Source organism: Acipenser ruthenus, chromosome 35 (genome assembly GCF_902713425.1).
Source record: "Acipenser ruthenus chromosome 35, fAciRut3.2 maternal haplotype, whole genome shotgun sequence".
NCBI lineage: Eukaryota > Metazoa > Chordata > Actinopteri > Acipenseriformes > Acipenseridae > Acipenser > Acipenser ruthenus.
Genome location: NC_081223.1, coordinates 9,726,432 through 9,747,075, shown reverse-complemented (window position 1 = coordinate 9,747,075; position 20,644 = coordinate 9,726,432). Strand labels below are relative to the sequence as shown.

Below are 20,644 nucleotides of genomic sequence, written 5' to 3'. Positions count from 1 at the left end.
TAAGTCGCCCTGGATAAGGGCGTCTGCTAAGAAATAAATAATAATAATAATAATAATAATAATAATAATAATAATAATAATAATAATAATGATAATAATAATAATAATAATAATAATAATAATATATGCAGAATTCACTTTATTAATGTGTATCACTGCTGTTGTACAAGTCTGTTTAGAATCCTTGTTATTATTCACTTCTTGAAAAATGTCAATACAATTAATTATAAAATAAATAAGGTACATTGATTTTTCAAAACTGAAGTATGGTAACCTCAACTCACTCACTGCCAAAGTACCGGTAGTTAACCACTAGAGGGAGAATCTTGTACAAAAACATATGAGTTACAAACAAGGTATGTTTTTTTATTGCGTCGTCTTTTAAAAAAAAAAAAAAAAAAAAAAATTAACTTAAATACAAAAATATTTAAGCATCTAGATCTGTATATTTTTAAAGTTGTGTTTGTTTTTACCTGAAGAGAGTGAGACTGTAGTGTTGATAGTTTTAGTCACTAGTGGACATTTTGAAATTCCCACAGACAAAAATTAAATATTACTATATATGTTTTACCTCTAATGGAATACCACAGGCTCTGTTTGCAGAAATGAACTTGTCTTTTGGCACATGCTTATGTTTTCCAGGTGTATCGAATCCTATGTAGGGTCACTTGTGAAATTTGGCTTATTTAAGGTACGTCTTTGCATCCATTTTTTTCTCAAAAGGCTGAGCAGCACACTGAAGAAATGGATAGCACATTACAAAATATATACGTAAAATATATGATTATATACGTGGAAACAACAGACACGTTTTGCAAACATACCCCTTATGGTAGTTCCAGTAAAGATAATAGTTTGCTGTTGGCAGTCACTTGACAAAATTCCAATCTCACAGACCCTTGTCCTTTGAATAAAAGAAATCACACACAGACAGCTGAGGTCATTGCCCTGGCTTTATTTTATAAACTGTTACAATACAGTCAGTAAAATGTACAACATCCACTCGGTCTCAACATTACAGCGATTACGATCATAGTGAAATAGTTTTAAGTGCGTTTCGTTGTCTTTTTAAAGGCAATATCAAAGGCTTTCTAGCTGATACTACAATAACCCTGCACAAAATAACTGTTTTACACTTCGAATGGCTATTTAGGCCTGTTGTCAGTTTAAAAAAAAAAAAAAAACACTTTGTAACAATCATGTATTTTCAGTTAAAGAAAGTCTTACTCTTTCTAGATCACTGTGAGTGTGAAATGTTCGCCATTGTCTTGTCATTAGCCAATCAGCTGCTTCCCCTCATGACTGACAGGCATTACAGCCAGTAACCCTGAGCCAGAAACTGCTGAGGTGACACAGGAAGTGAAAAAGTAACTATCTGAAAATAAGGCATGGAAACGACCAAATGAATTTGCTGTAACATGTATTTCTTTAAAAACTGCACATTTAAGACATATGTAAGGCTTCTGTTTTTATTAATTTCGTTTTCTGGGCTTATTTTTAGCTATTTTTGAGTTAATAAATAGTTTTTTGTCTGGGCTTTTGCTTTTTATATACTGTATGAAAACAGTTTTTTTCACGGGGAAAGGGGTCAAGTCAACGTGAATTGATAAACATTTCCGGTGTTTATCGGATACAAGTGATTTTTTTTTTTTGTATCAGTGTTTTTTTATCGGTTAAAACAGGAAATCAGAAGCCCTTCTTATATGGTGAATAGAAGAGCAGAACAGGGTATGGAATTATTTTATTAGCTGGAACCCCTTAAGAGAAATCTTTGTTTATTTGCTTTCAGCAGCTTCACTTCTAAGAGTTTTGATAGTGGACTGATTGACGCTCTGAAGCCTTTTAAAGGTTGACAGTTTTCATTTTCACACAACTGCTTCAACTTACAATTTTTAAAGTTGTTTTTTTTTTTCTGACCCCTTGCCTTTTTCTGATGTTTACAATCAGTCTGTGCTTCTGATTGCAATTACTGAAATGCTTTTTTTGATAAGCTTGTGCTGTGGTGCTTTGGTGTGAGTTCAGGAGCTGCTCTTCAGTTCTAGTTGCTAGACATATTTTGCAAAGGCCAGATCTTTAACAAAGATGTTAATACACTGATGTGAAAGTGCCGTTTTTACAGCAGGAACACAAAGATTCTACATGCCTGGCAGTGGAAAGGTTAAAGGTGTGAGTGTGGTGCAGTGTGGTGTAGTGCTTAAAGGAAGGGAAGAATGACTTACTACTTTATATCTTAAAGGAGTATGAACATGGCATACTAGTTTCTTATTAGCACATGCAAACTTATAAATGTCAATGTGATGGAAATCTTACAGGGCTTTGCTTGATACTTTCAGCAGTAAACAGATATTACACACGCCCACGCACACGCTGCATGGCCACTTTATTTGGATCTGTCTACCTGATTGGATTTGAGATTAGGTTGATCATGTGACCTCAGCAACGCTATAAAGCTGCCGGTGCAGCACAATTGCAAACAGTCTACCGGAAATAGGGAAAGATCTCATTGGAAAGATGCATGCTCCAAGAGTCATCAGAGTGAATCAACAACAAATGATCCGATTGAGCACATTTGGGATGAACTTGAACGTTTTTCATCACTCTGCACCAACTGAAATATTAATGCCTGACTGGATCCTTCGAGACACCTTCCAGCACTTTGTGGAGTCTATGCCATGTCAAGGTTGTGATCAGTGGCCCCCAAAAAATATTAGGTACAGGTCCAAATAAAATGGCCAGGCACCGTCTATAAACATACATACATAAAACACAGACACATCCTGGTAGCGAGACACGCCCTGTGCTGTAGGTCACAAGGTCTGTCTTGCATGGAAACTGACCTAGAGCACAGGAAATGGGGTACGAGGAGGAAACCATTTTTTTTTTCTTTGAAATATCTGCATATCTTGAATTAAACATTAAAAAACGAGCAAAGAACCGACAGTTATTAAAACAAAAGACGGGACTGTGGTCATGTTTGTGAAGAAATTGGATTTTTCAATCTTGGTTAGAACTCCTTTAAAAGGTGACTTGAGATCGTCAGCATTTCAGGAAATGGATCAAGTCCAGTTTTTGAGGTCAGCTGTGTCCATTCCAGTACTGCGGGCTCCTGTGTGTGTTTGAGTCCAATTCAGGTCAGCCCAGTCGGTCACTGGTCTGCACTGGTTATACTTGGGGAGCGGCCGGAGCTGTGCTGGTGGGGGGTTGCGAGCTCCAGACTGGTGGTGGGGGAGCCCGTCTGAGAAAAGAGAGACAGACAGAGAGAGAGAGAGTGTTAGTATCATGTATCCCCAGATTCTGATACTCTTAATAGCGAAAGAATATTCTTAGCAAGTTTCAGCACAATTGGTTCTCTAGATGTATGTAAAAACAGACAGGCATCTCCTTTTATCCACAGATTCTAAAGAATGACTAAGTTTGATCACATTAGGATAAGCAGTCTTTAGATCTGTATAGTACTGGAATTTGACCAGAGCAGAAACAAAGCAAATTGCCCCTCCCGCCCCCTCCCAAATATCGGACATGCCTTTTTCTGAAGAGGGTTAACAATGTCATGTAATGCAATAGCCTGGCTCCCAGACCACCAACAGGGTATGAATGGCACAGCTCCACAAAAGAAAATCTCTCACCCGTCTTCCACTATCACGGTGAGTTTTATTTTTAAAACAGCTAGCACTCGCTCGCTCGCTTTCTCTCTCTCTCTCTCTCAGTTGCTAGCTCCCTTTTTATATCATGTGGCTGTTCCCAGTTAGCATCAATTATCTAATTTGGGAACAGCCACATTCTCACATATATTTGGCAGGGATAGGAATTAACCCCATCCCTGCCAACCACTACCAACACACAAGCCAAACCCTATTTACAAGCAGAGCCCTGCGACACGGTGACTGTGTGATTGACTGACCTTGCAGGCACAAAAGCAATGGGTGGTCTGTAGATAGGAACTGAAGTTGCATTGGCTCCTTTTTGCAGTGGGGCCCCGGATAGAGAGCGCACAGGGGGGTCAGAAGGAAGTGCTTTCCGTGGCGGCGGTGGCTTGGCTGGAGCACTAGGCTGGGAGGATAAAAAAAAAAATCTTTAAACTGTGGAGTGACTCAAAAAAAGTATTATTTTATTGCCTTAGAGCCCCGTGAAATGAAACGAAATGCAACATAGAAAACTAAATAAAACACAAAATCATTATAAAGCAATCATAGTCAAGACTCAGTCATTACCATAGACGCGGTCTGAAGGGAAACAGAAGCTCTGTCTAGCACTTGCGCAAATGCATAATAACAATTAAACAACGAGATGTATGCAGCTGTGTGGAGTAGTGGTTAGGGCTCTGGACTCTTGACCGGAGGGTTGTGGGTTCAATCCCCAGTGGGGGACACTGCTGTTGTACCCTTGAGCAAGGTACTTTACCTAGATTGCTCCAGTAATAACCCAACTGTATAAATGGGTAATTGTATGTAAAAATAATGTGATATCTGTAAAAAATGTGAAATAATGTATAATGTGATATGTTGTAACAATTGTAAGTCGCCCTGGATAAGGGCGTCTGCTAAGAAATAAATAATAATAATAATAATAATAATAATAATAAAATAATGATGTGCAGATTTTGCAATTAATGTGTATCTGTAATAAAACAACATTATTTGTGGAAAATGAAAAATTATAAAAAATAAAAAGAATTTCACAGGGCTTTACCGATGGATAATGACTGGCAAACTCCTGCAACACTCTGCCCTCAAAAATACATCAGTAAGAAATACAACCGAGAGCAAATATATCTACATCCACCAGGGGGGGCAGTCATTGTGTTGCAGAGGGTTGCTAATGGTTTTAGACAGGATTCTGAGAGCTTTATGCAGAATTAGCATAATGCTGTGAAGACACTGGTCAATAAAAAAAAAGGGAGGGGGACACCAATAACTGCAGACCAACAGCGAGAGCAGCTCTGTACCTTCAATAGGGAGGTTGGGTTTAAACATGTGGATGATTCAGTCTACTTCTCTTTAACTAAATGGTTAGCCATTCACTGAATATGGAATCATCAAGCAGCAGCACCTGGTTACTGAGGGAATGCCAGGCTGCCAGATGCTGCTACCTGACTGTTTCAGATTTAAAGAATGGTTAACCATTCAGCTGTAGTGATGAAGAACAGCACCCTGTTATAGAGTGGATATTTACACTCAGCCAGCAAACACGAGCCGCAGAATCATCATTCCCGGGGTTATCAGGTGAGGCTACCTTCATTGATGCTTCAGATAGTATCTGTGCAGTTTTAGAAAGGACAGGCGTTGTGAGCTCAGGGGCAGCTGGTACCAATGTAGTGAACTGATCCAAGGCATATAAATGCGTCTAATTCAATCATGATGCAGGTTCTACCTGGGGCTGTAGGAGAACTGCATGGCTTCAAATACACGTTTAGCATTAGAACTGCATGGCTCACAGGACAGTAACATGGTTTGGGTTGTATATATTTATATCAGCAAGAAAACTGGAACCAAAACTAAAGGAATCCCTCCCGCCCCCGCCCCCACCCAGCTCCTCCTCGGTACCTGGCTGCCTCTGGGTACGGGGTCAGGCGGCAGTGGCTTGGATGGAGGGGCAGGTCTGTCTGAAGCGGTGTGCTACAAACCAGACAAGCGAGAGACAAGCCATCAGAAACACATTCACACTCACTGCCACCGCCAAGGGAACTTAAATACAGCACAGCACCAGAGGTCTACACGACCCACCAATCCATCACACTGTCATCAAATTCAAGCTTTTACCAGCTTTGAGAAGGGGCTGGTTCATGCTTTACTACACTGTGCTGTGCTTTTACCAGGGGGATACCAAAGCAGTAAACTTTTAAGGCCTAAGAGAAATGGCTTGAAGGATGGTGACTGAACTGCTCTCTCATTCTCTGTGCTATCTCTTCTCTATGGATAAATTAATAGGACTCTTTCTTTCTTCCCAACATCTTTCCTAAGCATCAAAATTATTCAACACTTTAGATTTATCCCAGTAGGCTACAGTACATTATTTGTAAAGCTGTGTAGCTGAGCTGTGCTCTTCAGCACCACTCTGTGGCCTGGAGAGAGATTACCTTGATGTGGTTCAACACAGGGTCAGGTGGTAGTGGCTTAGAAGGAGCGGGAGGCCTTCCAAGCACCTATTATGAGATGGGGAGGGAGAGAGAGAAAGAAAGAAAGAAAGAAAGTGCGGATTAAAGAGACATGGGGTTAGTAAGTCATGCACAGCCAATATTTATTAATATGTTTCTCAAATGCGGTAAAAATAACTTATATTCTTATTAATAAATTGGTTATTTGAAAAGATGTATTTAAAATGTCAATGTCATTTTAATTATTTTTTACACTACAGTATTGTATGGGGTCTTCAATCATTGAGTGGGTTATATTTCTCCAATACTGAATTATTTTCATTTTTCTTCCAAATCTGCCTTTACCTGACTTTGAGCTGCTTTAAGCTTGTCTGGAGAATCCTAAATGCAAGTCACTGAACAGCCTTCTTCATTCAATTCAAATCATTTGACAATGTGACTTTTCAATTCTCCACCTAATCTCGGTCTATATAAATGCACAATAGGTGGAGCTAGCTGAAAAGTCACATTGTCACATGATTTTAAAATTTGCCTGGCACTTGGGATTTTCTGGACAAGCTCAAAGACGAGTAAAGAGGAAAAAAAGAAATAAAATGATATTCAAAAGATACTTAGTCTTTAAGTAAATAAAGTAATCTTGTTGAAATCTTCTGGGAGTGAAGTAGGGGTTAATGTTTGCATTCCATTTCACTGTAAGCAATTCAGGCAGCAGCTCCATGCAGTAATGGGGTTAGCGCAGTGCACAGGGGAATCTTATTAATATTATTAATCTACAGCAGTGTTTCTCAAATTGGAGAGCCCGACCCAAAAGGGGGTCACAAGGCTATTTTATGGGGGCCGCGTGATCACAAACAATACTGATATAACCTTAAGATCATTAGCATTACATTTCAGCGCATATACACTTAATCCCTAACAGTGCAGGATGTGATATGAAGTCAGCCCTCCCGCCTTGTTTACTGAGTGTCCAGATGCTTGTTTGTTTGTGTATATAACTGTGTATAAAGTGCTAGCGCTGGTCAAAATAACTTAAAAAAATCTTGGACAATGCTATGATTATTGCCCCATCCTTGGTCAATGCTATGATTATTGCCCCATCCTTGGACAATGCTATGATTATTGCCCCATCCTTGGACAATGCTATGATCATTGCACCATCCTTGGACAATGCTATGATCATTGCACCATCCTTGGACAATGCTAGGATTATTGCACCATCCTTGGACAATGCTATGATCATTGCACCATCCTTGGACAATGCTAGGATTATTGCCATCATCCTTGGTGAACTCTGTTTGCAAGTACTTCCAGCTCGCAGAATTGCATCCTGTTGTCTGCGGAAGGTAAGACGCACATTTTTCAGACAGTAACACGTGTTTCTTAAATGTCTACATACCCCTGAAGAAGAGACTTTGAAAGTGGAGCTTAAAGAAAAAGGCATTATTTACAAATCAGGAGGAGTCTAAAGTAGACGATACCGATAGTAGTGTGACGTGTACGGGGACCGGGGGGTGCTATGCAAGAAAACGGGTAATTAAAACACTGGGGGGGGGGGCTGTTATAAATCTGGACGAGGGCCAGTGGTCACCATGAGAGGGGGGCCGCTCCTTTCTTGTGACTCCCCCTGCTTTGAGCTCTGTAACAATAAACTGCCTGAACGCTCATGAAGCGTGTCACATCGTCACATCAGTGCAATCGCTTCCAGGGAGTCCTTGCAAGGCTACTCAATTACCGCTGTCTCGTCACAGTATGATGCAAGTTTGACGCTCCGCTCCATTTCTGATGGCAAAATTAAATCTTAATTCACACAGAACGACCATCTTGAAGCAGAAACACACAAGTGACAGACTTAAAGACCCTTCCGCCTGTGTGGGTCTAATATTATGCCAAGGTTTCATTTTGTAATCTGTTTTATTTATTTTACAGTTCAGATGTTTGGTCAAATTAAAAATGCATTTTATATTACTTAAATATATATTTTTTATTATTTATTCCTGAAACCCGTTGCTACTCCCCCAAACCCCCCCACTTTGAGAAAGGTTCCGGTGCGTTGACTGCAGGCATAATGATGTCATGTCCATGCTTCATTTAGCGTGCCTATGTAGTATGTACAGTCATTTCATATGATATCGCACTGTGGGGAGGGGGGGGGGTCATCACAGCCTGAAACTTTTCCAAAGGGGTGCCCAGCAAAAAAAATTGAGAACCCCTGATCTACAGGACCCATCCCAGAATGGAGTCCTCATCCAAAATAAAACCACGTGCTCACAAAGGGCTACGTTGTGTACATCCTTCATGGCAAGACAGGTGGAATCTCTGCTATTCACTTTCATTGGTAAACAGTATCAATTAACAAACATCACAAAGGCTCGCATTACACAGCACAGCCTGCCGTTGACTGAAGCACATAACCAGCTGTTTATTACAATCCAGGACTAAAACAAGGAAAGACGCTTTCATACAGTACAGAGAACTCCATTTCACTTTGCTAGGAACATTTGAATAACTTCTGACAAGCCGACTGCAATCATAAGAATGTTTTTTAAACATTGTCTAGACTAAACAGCATCTGAAAGAACTCCTGAACTGTTCCAACAGACTTACGGATACCAGAATAAACAGCGTTTAAATTGTCAAATTCCTGCAACCCTGATCAATGCAGATTCAAACCAGGCTTTATTGAACCAGCTCACGTTTCTGAAGGCAGTAAGGATTTTTGACCCAGAACAAGTTTGTACTTGTTAATAGCTCTATGGACTCAGAGTAGTGTTTCAGCACATGGACAGCACTGCACAGCACCAATCCATGAACAAAATTTATTACCAAAAATATGATGAAAACCCTTTGAATAATAATCTACATACTTACCGTTGTGATGTTGCAGTTTGGTTTCTCTGCTATTAGCTGGTATTTCATTATGTCAGCAGGATTATAGCCCAGTAGACATGCCAGAGCACCGCTGCAGCTCACACAGTATATGAGGCATGCAGTAAACTGAACTCATTCTGTATACATGTGTATCACAAGCCACAACCTTTAGGAATACTAACCCGATTTTCTGTCAAGCCTTTATTTATGCTTGAGAAAAACCAAAACCAAAATATTTTATATTGAGATTGTCTGACTGAGTCTAGTACGGTTTAGGCTTAATTGATACATTGTAAAAATGGTCTAATACAGTGGTGCACAACTCGGTCCTGGAGGGCCGGTGTCCCTGCAGGTTTTTATTGCACCCTAAAGTACTTTATTGAACCTTATTAGAACCCTAATTAAGGGTATGGTTAGAACAAAAACCAGGAGGGACACCGGCCCTCCATGACCTGAGTGGTGCACCACTGGTCTAATAGGTCGACTAGTCGCCATTTAAAAGCATGTAATAAATCATGTATTTGTCTGGTGCTCTCTTTGTGAATGTTTTGTATCACTCTGCTGTTTGTGCACCATGTTTATTAATGTTATCAAATGTCACTTACGTGTTAATGGATTGCAACCATGACCCTACTTCCGTCCATCTTTCAAAGACCTGAACTGAATCAGCATATCGACATTGCTAGTTCACTACTAGTACACACTTTCAACACAAACACACATGACTATTTGTGTTCACTTTGTAGTTTTGCTGGTAGTAAAATGCTGCTCTGCTGCTGTTTGGAATTGAATGGCATCGCGTGACTTGCGATTAGTCGACAAGCAGTGTCTGAGGCCAACTGTCGTGGGTTCAATCCCAGATGGGGGACACTGCTGCTGTACCCTTGAGCAAGGTACTTTACCTAGATTGCTCCAGTAAAAACCCAAGTGTATGAATGGGTAATTGTATGTAAAAAATAATGTGATATCTTGTAACAATTGTAAGTCGCCCTGGATAAGAGCGTCTGCTAAGAAATAAATAATAATAGTAATAATAATAATAATAATAATAATAATAACAACTGTCACGTTTCCATTCCACTAGTCTACTGTACGGTTCTATCGCTAGTACATAAGAGTTTCAAATGCAAGACTGATCCTGATCCTACTGAATATTTGCTTCATTCCTCTTCTTTAAGGAAACCGCATCTGCATATTTTACAAGTGGTGCATGCATTATTCAAGGGCTGCATGTTGCCCAGGGTACGTGTTATACTCCTGAGATTCCGGTATATTGTGATCTGTAGATTCCGCCCTGCATTGTACTCTCTGTAACTCCCTGATCATTACCTTGTTAGCTGGGGGTGCAAGGGGGATGTCTGCGTTCTGCATCCACTGGTATCGGAGTGGCTGCACTTGTTCTCCATTGTGACTGAGCTCTGCGTTAGGGGTCCTGAAACAACATTAACACACACAGACACCCTCAAACCAGGACTGTGGAGCAGGGGGGGGAGAGCCCTTATACAAGTTTACCCATGGTTATACTATGCATTTACCACAGTTTACCGTATTTAATCTGCTTTGCCACACCTGTCTGGGTTTCCAGTGCTTATCTATTCTTTAAGGTGCTTTATTACACTTTGCTATGCTTTCACTATGGGAAACTTTTATAAGGGTACAGGATTTAGAAAACTGAGCCAGACTGGAAGCAGACCATGTGAACTTTGCACACCCCTATTGTGTAAACAGGTAGGGAGAGTTAAACACCAGGCCAGCCAAGGAGACCCAAGAAAACCACGTGGAAGCTGAGAAAGGAAGGACTGACATTTTTTCTCTTTTCTTTACTGTTCCATGCTCTTCGGAGGATGTTTTCAATAATTCTGAATGGTTCTTTTCGTAGGGACTCGAACACTGTTTTTTATTGTCTGTGTCAAGATGCTTTAAGTTCAGCTGCATTTCAGTTCTAGGTGCCTGCAATAGACAATGTAGGCTAGATCCTCTTTATATTATAGTAAGTGCCAGCACCATCTAGTGCCCAGCAGTGTACTGCCAACAATAAAAAGGAAACTTGCTCCCAAGTGACTAGATGATCTAGCCTGGGTTACATATATATATGGCAGGCAACTAGAACTGAAGAGCAGCTCCTGAACTCAAAGCACCTTGACACAGACACAGAGACAGAGATAGTGAACAAGCAAGAACACACACTTATTGCAATACGAAGCACTCAGAATGACTGTAAACATCATGAAAATGTAAGGGGACAGTAACAAAAAAAAGAAAACAAAGTTTTTAGTGTAGTGACGTACTGCTGCTATCCCTGCAATTGTTTTCTTTTAAGAATAAATATTTCAAATCATGTATTTTACTTTTAACACCCTCATAGTACCACAGCAACCAAAACCATCACCTCTGCCAAGCCTGCAGCTCCAAGCTCATTCTCCCAGACCGGTGATACTCAACACCAAGGTTTCTGGGCCTATAGTTCCAAATGGATTCTGGTCCATATTTTTATTTCTTTATTTATGTTTCTATTTTTAATCAATACTTTTTACACCCGGTTTTCAATTTGAAATGCCCAAATCTAGTTTCTGTAAGAGTAAGAGTCCTGTGTTGAGTACCCCTGCCTGTGCGTTAAACCCCAGCAGTGAAGGGGTTAACTCAATTTACCGCCTCCCATTCTCTTCCGCCACATCCTCTGTGGCCACGCCCACAAACTGGACACGCATCTTGCTCGCTGCACTGCAACGTGGGTAAGAGGAAAGGGGGTTCAACGTCTTTGGTGGTGTAGTTATCTTGCGTTTTAATTTGGCATATAAATATTAAAAGTGATTGTAGCTAACAAAATAATTTCATAAATCAGACCGCTTGTTGCACTTCCATTAGCTACACAGGTCTCAAATGTGCAGTACTGAAAGCAAATAAGCAAACATGGATTTGCATTTTAAAACATGTTGCTCACAAGCCATGATTTCAGTTACTGTTGCACTTCCTGGAGGGTGACATTGTCCCCACCCCTTCATTGGCTTCTTTCCTGCCATCAACCAACCAGCTGCTTCCCCTATTGACTGACATGCTTTCATCCAGTAACATGACCCACAAGACACTGCTGTGGTGAAATGACCCAGGAAGTGCAAGTGTTACAGCTTTCCTGAGTGTAAGGCATGGACACTGAGAACTTTCTTTAAACCAGTATAGTATCTGAAATGAGAATACATTTTTGCTACAACATGCTTGAGTATCTAATAGCTAGGATTTATGGAATTATTTTGTTAACTGCAATCAGTAGCTTCTGTTACATTGTTTGGTATCTTACTGCACTACAGGGACTGGCTGCATTGTGCTTGTTAAGCTAGTAACATTTTTTCACTTTAATAAAATGTTTTTTTTTTGGTGTTGGAGGGCGCTGTGTTACCTGCTGCGCTGACGGGTACTCCACTTGTTGAAGGCGTTGCTCCCCAGGCAGCTCGGAAATCCTTTTAGCCTGTGAAAGAGCAGCCCCAGGCACAAGAGCGCCACCGGCAGGACAAAGAGGAAAATGACAAGCAGAGCGACCCGCACTGGGTTAAAGTCTGAGGAGAGAGGAGTGGTGACAGCACAGTCATTACCACACAGTCCTGAGCACTGACTGACTACAAAACATACAGTGATGTCAAGAAAGAACTGGGGTTGGACATTTAAAGAGTAAGTAGCGGGGTAACGAAAAATATAGCATTACACATCCCCACGTGTTACTACAACTGTTTAAATAACGTACATGTCATTTATTTTCATTGTTAACATCCTGTAATTTGGAAACATATCATTTGAAATTGTTGTGTCCCTAAACAAGACGGAAGTATTCTGTATTGCAGTGGCCAGCTCTCCCTTGTGTTTGCCTGTCTCTGCTGTCTATACGCTGCAGCGCTGTGTCAGACAGGGCAGCTGTGTAAATGACTCTGCTGCTCTTACCGCTGCTCTCCTGGGCAGGGCCGCTGTCCACGCTGCCTCCCGTCCCCGTGGCTCCACAGTCCGGAGGGGCCCAGCCTGCATCACAGTGGCAGTTCTTATTGCTGTTACAAACCTGCAAACACAATTACTGTTAAAACCACACAGCTGAAGCTAAAATAACTGGCGGCTATAAAGTCACGCGGATGTGATGACTGAAACAGAAAACAATACAAATGTTTGTAAACAACGACAATGCATTGTTGAGGTAGGAGATATTTCACAGCAATACGAAGAGCAGGATGTTAAACACACTCCAGCCTTGCACCCTCTCTATTTATACCACAGGCAAGTAAGTACATCATTTAAATGATCTGGAGTTTGTATACATAGCTCCATTCTATGAGTAAAACTACCAATATGTGCTGTTATGTCTGAAAGCCGTAATAAAAAGCGAAAGTAGGACACACGAAATACTAAGGCAAGGGTGTGTGGCAATGTGCCCCGCCCCTGTGTGCATATTATGTGTTGTATGTTGCGTGCGTGTGTTAATGTTGGTGTATAGATTGGTACACGGGATATAAACGGGTCTGTGTTTCACGTGTGATTTAAAAAGGTAGATTTGTATTTAGGCACGAGGAGGGCACAAATCACTTCACGTGCTGGTTAAATGTAATATGTGAGCACGGGGTTGCACAGAATTAATTCACGTGCTGGGATTCAAGTGAATAATTAATTAGTAATTGAATCCCAGCACAACAGTATATATAGATGCACGTTCTTTCACTCAGGGTTGGGTGTTCGAGAGTGGAGAACGGGTGAGAGAGAAGGAGAACGTAAAGTGAAGTAAAATAATAATCTATAAGTGTTTGTACTCACCGTGTTTGTTTGTCTCCGTGCACCGTTTGTTAAGTGTTTAGTACGTTTTGTTTGTCTATTTATTTTGGCGCAAGTGCAGTGTCCTGTTTTGTGTTTAAAACCTTTTATTTTCTGTTCTGTTTAATTAAATGCTGAGCGAAAGCATTCGCTCAGCTTCACCAAACCACACCTCTCTGTCTGTTTATTTCCTGGCTCTGGTCTGACGCCACCCACTCCGGCCGTCTTTGTGACAGGGTGCCAATACTTTTGTCATGAACGAATACTTGAAATTAAATACATTTATTTGTTTTTTTGATAAAGATTATTTGTTGGTACCAGAAATTGTGTATTTTGCTTTTTGTTGTATTAAATATTGGTTAAAGTTTACTCAATGCTTGTCCTTAATCTGTTACCTTGAATTATACTATAATAAGAGTAGGAGACTGGCAATATTTTTGTCTGTGACTGTTTTTTATGTCATGAGATATCATTTCATTTCTTCAATAATATTTCTAAACAAAGGGAGTTCTGGACCGCAGGACTGGCGTGAGGTTCAAGCCCTGTTGAATTGTCTTGCGGGACCCTTTCTTACCCCGTTCCCACTGCACTTCTTCAGGCATTCGGACACTCCAAACACAGACACGTCCTGACACCTCCCGCCCATGCAGGCCTGCAACGCAGACACAGACACAAAGAAATGATTATACAATGCAATCAAAATAAAACAAACTGCAGCAGGAAGGGAAAAGGCAAGGCGAGCAACAGCATGACTCAAATCGACACAAAGAAATGTACTGAATTGTTTACAATAGTGTTTAAGAAAACTCAGCAGTTAGTATTATAATGTTATCTAAAACAAATGGGAACATTTTAAAAAAGAAAGTTGGTAGTTTACAGCTTGTTGGTCTTATCTGACAAGAAGCTTGATGTGTTAAGGCTGCACATGGCGGCCTTAATACTGAATATAGGAGTGGCCTTAATATTGACTTTACGTTACTGTCAACAGGAGCAAAATTGGTGAAAAAAGCAAGGTTTAACTGTAAAAAAATAAAATAAAAAAATAAAATAAAAAAAGCCCCCCACCTTGCCCACTCCACACGCGGTGCCTGGCATGACCATGGCAGGGTCGGTGACATCATCGCCCAGGTTGAAGTAGGTGCCTCTGCAGGTGAACTTTGACCTGTTGTAGGTGACGGTGGTGGCGAGGATCTCAGCATTGGAGCCCAGCAGGGGGCGATCTCTCCCTCCCTGGCACTGGATCTTACCACAGTGAGCATCTCTGCACAGACCACACGAGAACAACACACACAGTGAACTTTCACAGATAGAAATCCAGCCGGTACTACAGAACAATACAATATTTTTAGTTCAGCATACAAGCATTTTGGCTCTAGTTCCATCAGTGTTATTGAAGTGAAGGATACGTGCGTTTGGGCTGGCGCTCTCTGTACGGTGTGTGAACTCACTCTTTAGTGCAGGGGATGTAAGTGCCGTTTGGAAGCTGGCCGCAGTTCCCATACTTGTTTCCCTGCTTATTCACAGTGGTGAAACACACTGCTGGGGCCTGGGTGGAGTCTGACAGGAGAGACACAGAAAGAAAACTGTTCAAATCAACTGAGTTATAAAATGCAATAAAAATCAGTAGTATAATAAGAGCAAATTCAAATGAGAGAAAATAAAAAACTCAGTAAATAATTATGTTTAAGAGTGATTAGGACTAAGAGCAGTTAAACTTAAAAATATTAAGTTAGTCTTCCATTTCTTTTCAGCAGAGTGCAGTTCGGTACGAGCCGAGCGGAGCACGAAGGAGAGCCAGGGCTGGGACGGGGAGGGGCGGGCAGGTCGAGAGGTGAGGGGGCAAAGGGATTCGAGGCAGGAGGTGAGGGAGGAGAGTAGGGAGAAGGATTCGATAGAGGGGAGGTGTGAGAGAATAGCAGAGGAGAAGATCGAGGAGGAGAGAGAACAGAGGTTTCGACAGAAGGTGACGGGGGTCAGTGGAGTAGGAAGGGATGGGTGCGACAGAGAGGAGATAAAGTAGTGATCAGAGATAGAGAGGAGTGACAGAGAGGGCGGGGGGGGAAGCAGTCCCTGGTGAAGACAAGGTCCAGTTGATGGCCAGCTGTGTGAGCGGTGGGGGACGGGGAGAGAGAGAGAATGCGAAAATCCAGCAGAGTGGTTAGGGTTGGAGAGGTGGATATTGAAGTCTCCTTAGAACAACACCTAATAGAACAACACTTCGCAATGCTTTTATTATGGACAACTTTAATAAGGGTAACCACATTATCCTACTTCCTATCAGAAGTATAGTAAAACACACTGTTGGTACTTACTGGCCCCCCAGAGCACCTGGCACTGCACATCGTAGCTCATGCAGACCCCTCTGTAGCAGTATGCTGCCCCCTGTCTGCAGGAGTGACCGTTCTGAATGAAGACGTTAGGCGGGCAGAAGGGGGAGTGGCCATTACAGTACTCCGGCAAATCACATTCACCCAGGGGGTCCCTGCACACTGCACCAGTCGGGCGGAGCTAGAGAGAGGACAGTGGAAAAGGGGAGAGGGGAGTGAATACACAATAGCATCCATACATTGTTCTTATGTTTCTGAACAGGTCTACACACTCTAACATTACATGAACCAACCACCCATTATTTTAATTATTTCACCCCATTATAGTCCCCAACTGAGAGTGTCCAATTACTCTCCCCCACTGCAGCAACTCCCCAGGAGAACTGAAGGTCAGTGGGGGTCCTCCGATCCCCAAGCCAGTCGTCGCTTTACACCCAGTAGCTCCACAGCGTATGTGAGTTACCGGCCCCTACAAGTATACAGGTTTGAACGAAGGGGGGGGGGGGTGGGGGGGGGGGGGGGGGGGGGTTACCTGTATCTTTACATGGCTGATCTTTGTCTCTTTCTGCACAAACACTCTGATCAGACAAGCAGACACAGTGAAGCCGAGTTACCTTGCAGTTCTCACAGCAGATCCCGTCAGAGGAACACTCTGCCCCTGGAACCAGTTTGCAGGTGGTGGCGTTGCAGCAGGGGTCTTTACACTCCTGCGCACACAGGGAGAAAAAATAAAATACATAAAAAATACATAACAAATCATTTGACCACATTATGCAGTCAATATGCAGTTCATAACATACACAATGATGCACAGCGCATACAACATTATCTAATTACAGTACAAAATAATTCCAATAAATATATCCTAATATTTGTTGCCGTCACCCTCATAAAGTTTCCCCATAGTAAAAGCACAGCAAAGTGTAATAAAACACACTGAAAGCATGAGCAAGTATTGTGAAGCCCAGCGAGATAGTAAATCATATAACAATATGCTATGTATAATTGCACAGTATAATCAAGGGGAAACAGCATCTCTCTGGGTTTCTCTCAATGCTTAGCTCTGCTTTCACACTTTGCTGTGTTTTTACTGTGGGAACCCTTTCTAAGGGACAACAGGGAGCTACTTATCCCTCCATATAGCGTGACGCACGTCAGCCAGCCCGCAGTCGCACTGCTCCCCCTTCTCCACGTAGAGATTCCCGCAGCGCGGCTCCCCCAGCAGGCGGTCCGGCTTGGGCACGTTGAACAAGCACATCCCGCCCCCCCGGAGCAGACTGACAGACAGGTCCTGCGCACTGCAGCTCGAGAACAACTGGCCCGGCATGAACCTGGAGGAGGAGGGGACAGCCATCAGACACCCAGCTATACATGGGAAGCAGCATCTAAGGGCTATGTCTTACCAGAGCAAATGGTCCCTTATAAAAAGGTACAGTTGCACGACAGATATGATTTATTATACTTCTCTGTGCTTTGCAGTGCATTCCCCTGCTTTGCCGAGCTTTCACAATGCTTTAATTGTGGTAATCTTTTATAACGGGGGTTGCAACATGGAAATGTGAAAATCCTGTATTGATATGTGCAGAGGTTAAAAACAATTGGCTGTGAAAATGTAATTCTCTACATTAGCAACTGGAAACACAGAATTTATTTTTTCCATCCCGTTTTCTTATCCAGTGGTAGGGACCACAGTGCATCCCCCTACTAATAGGACGTACCAATACCGAAACAGGGGTTAAAAAAAAATATACTAACCACTCATACTTTTAACCAGCAGCAGTCTCCATTTTGTATTAACAACAAGAATAACCACTCCCCATATTCTCTGACTGGTAGGCTCCAGTTGTGGAATATATTCAAGTAAATTGAGAAATACTAAATGAAACTAAATCAATTGAAAGCATGTTCATCATTGAGTTTGCTGACACCGTACCCGGTGGATGGCTCCATGATGCAGCCTCCCAGCCGCTTCTCCTTCCTGCACTGGCAGTGCCGGTCCACAGTGTCGTGGCTCATGCCCAGGTTGTGCCCGAGTTCATGGGCGACCGTGGAGGCCACGCCCAGGATACTCACTAAGTGGTCCTGGAATTACATCACAGACTCAGGTGGGACGTCACTATGCTGGACGATTCATAATTCACACAACATTGTCAGAGCATTGCAAAAACCGGAGGGTACGTGGATGATGATATGCAAGGGGAAGTGTCTGTGACAGAAGACACTCTGTGACGCACCGCTTGGCCACCAGAGGCTTGTTCAAATGTGAGCATTTAAATAGAATTGAAAACAATGTAAAAACAACAATATTGCGTGAATAATGAATCCCCTGTATATTTATGTTTCTCTTCATCAGTGCAGCAAAGCATTGGATTCTCTATGTCTTTCCTCTGTCAACTAGGACAGCAGTGTGGAGTAGTGGTTAGGGCTCTGGACTCTTGACCGGAGGGTCGTGGGTTCAATCCCAGGTGGGGGACACTGCTGCTGTACCCTTGAGCAAGGTACTTTACCTAGATTGTTCCAGTAAAAACCCAACTGTATAAATGGGTAATTGTATGTAAAAAATAATGTGATATCTTGTAACAATTGTAAGTCGCCCTGGATAAGGGCGTCTGCTAAGAAATAAATAATAATAATAATAATATACAGGATACATGATGAACCTTCACAGCGTAATATAGAGAGTGTGTTTTTTATCCTCATGAGTGAATAACCACAGCATACTCATGGAACATTCTGTTACTATAATAGTTATGGAAAACAAAGCCTGTTTAAACCTAAATTAAACAGAATTTGGAGAATTACTTTCCTTTGATCAATCTCCTTAGCGACAATTTGCAACAGTGTGATTCGCCTGGTCATTCTGTCACTGAATTTCAATGAATGCAAGATTCTAAAATGAGATACGAAGAATAGGACTTGAATATGAAAAATACATTAGATGTTAGATATCTCAGTTTGGAGATTTCCAATTTAAAAAATAATAATAATATACTGTACAACAAATTAAAAGTTTTCATTAGTTTCTGTTTTATTATCAAGTTCAAAACCTAGTTGTAAATAAGTCATTTCATTAGAGCATTTTACAGCACTGGGGAACACTCAATTGCATCAACCAGCTAGCCATCATGGTTATCCCAGAATTACATATATTTTGGAGCATTTTTTCTTGGTGCTGTAAAATGCTCTAACATATGTGTGGCTTATCAGGGCATTGGTAAACCCATAAAGCTGGCTTTACTCACCACATTGATCCCCCCAGACCGGTCCACAGAGCACATTGAAGACTGAGATGCCATCCCGACTGTAGTGCCATCGAAAGAGCCGCCCCTGAACACACAAGCACACAGTTACACCCTGAATTCTCTGTGTGTGTGTTCTGTAGGATTATCTAGTGTTGATTCGGATTAGATCAGTATTATTATTATTATTATTATTATTATTATTATTATTATTATTATTATTATTATTATTATTATTATAATAATAATAATAATAATAATAATAATAAGCTTGAGGTTATAGTGGAGGCAGGTGTGTGTCAGTTGTGACTAAAATGCCCAGTTCTGAAAGAAACATGTTTAGTAAACATGGATTTATATTACAAAACATCTCGTACTACACTAGCTTAAAGAAATCTCTGTTTGCAAGCCATACTTTCAGACAGTGTTGCTTAGTCGTTTCTCCACCCATTCAATGGATACTTTCTTGTCATTAACCAAGCAGCTGCTACCCTTTGATTGACCTGCTTTCAGCCAGTAACCCAGAAGACACTGCTTGGGTGACCTAGGAAGTGCAAGTGTAACAGATTTCCTGGGAGTAAGAGAGCAGCTTTCTTTAACCAGATATAGAAAATAAATCTAGAACACATGTTTTTCTTTCAAAACTGCACATTTGAGACCATGTAGCAAATAGAAGATAGCAGATTTCTGGAAAATATTTTGTTAGCTACAATCTCTTTAAGTAGCTTTAAGCTGCTCACATGATGAGCTGGGCGTTGTCATGGTGTATGCGTGGTAAAAGCTCTCGACTCCTCCAGTCCAGGAAGCGGTTCAGTGTGTCAGTTGGGTTGCTGTCGATGAGGATGTGGTCTCTGTCGCTCCAGATCTCGATGCCCACCAGGGCCACTCGCACATTGAGCGGGCGATAGAACTGAGGACAGTGGGAAAGACAGTTACACAGGGTCAGTCACTCAGCGTAATGCGCTGTGTTTACAGTTACACAGGGTCAGTCACTCAGTGTAATGCGCTGTGTTTACAGTTACACAGGGTCAGTCACTCAGTGTAATGCGCTGTGTTTACAGTTACACAGGGTCAGTCACTCAGTGTAATGTGCTGTGTTTACCACCCCCTTGTGCTAACCAGGGTTTTACAATCTGCTTCTTTCCTCAAATTCCACGTCTCTTGGGTTGAAGATCATTTCATCTGGATTTTTAGGAATTCAAAACACTGAAATGCTGCTACCTGGTATGCGATCACTTCCTGTGCTGTAGGGCAGTCTTACTCCAATACCTGCTGTATGATGACCTACAGCTACTTCCTACACAGCTCAATAGTGCTGAATTTAGAAATACATT

At 41.6% G+C, this 20,644-nt stretch overlaps 1 protein-coding gene across 5 annotated transcripts in view; it reads right to left on the bottom strand.

The window, feature by feature from the left end:
- Nucleotides 1-935: 935 nt before the first annotated feature.
- The window catches only part of LOC117965181 (disintegrin and metalloproteinase domain-containing protein 15-like), a 33,287-nt gene continuing 13,578 nt past the window's right edge, over nt 936-20,644 (bottom strand). The window contains exons 9-25 of one of the 5 annotated variants that reach the window (XM_059007464.1): nt 20,051-20,220; nt 19,314-19,398; nt 18,005-18,153; nt 17,225-17,402; nt 16,686-16,778; nt 16,057-16,252; nt 15,193-15,301; nt 14,810-15,005; nt 14,319-14,396; nt 12,893-13,004; nt 12,357-12,513; nt 11,612-11,683; nt 10,292-10,394; nt 6,077-6,142; nt 5,544-5,615; nt 3,902-4,050; nt 936-3,235 (exon numbers count right to left, since the gene is read on the bottom strand). In XM_059007464.1, the coding sequence (XP_058863447.1) occupies nt 3,163-3,235; nt 3,902-4,050; nt 5,544-5,615; nt 6,077-6,142; nt 10,292-10,394; nt 11,612-11,683; nt 12,357-12,513; nt 12,893-13,004; nt 14,319-14,396; nt 14,810-15,005; nt 15,193-15,301; nt 16,057-16,252; nt 16,686-16,778; nt 17,225-17,402; nt 18,005-18,153; nt 19,314-19,398; nt 20,051-20,220 (2,058 nt within the window). In that variant the 3' untranslated portion in view covers nt 936-3,162. The remainder of the gene's footprint in view (nt 3,236-3,901; nt 4,051-5,543; nt 5,616-6,076; nt 6,143-10,291; nt 10,395-11,611; nt 11,684-12,356; nt 12,514-12,892; nt 13,005-14,318; nt 14,397-14,809; nt 15,006-15,192; nt 15,302-16,056; nt 16,253-16,685; nt 16,779-17,224; nt 17,403-18,004; nt 18,154-19,313; nt 19,399-20,050; nt 20,221-20,644) is intronic. The other 4 variants (XM_059007466.1, XM_059007465.1, XM_059007467.1 and 1 more) reach the window with 4 other exon arrangements.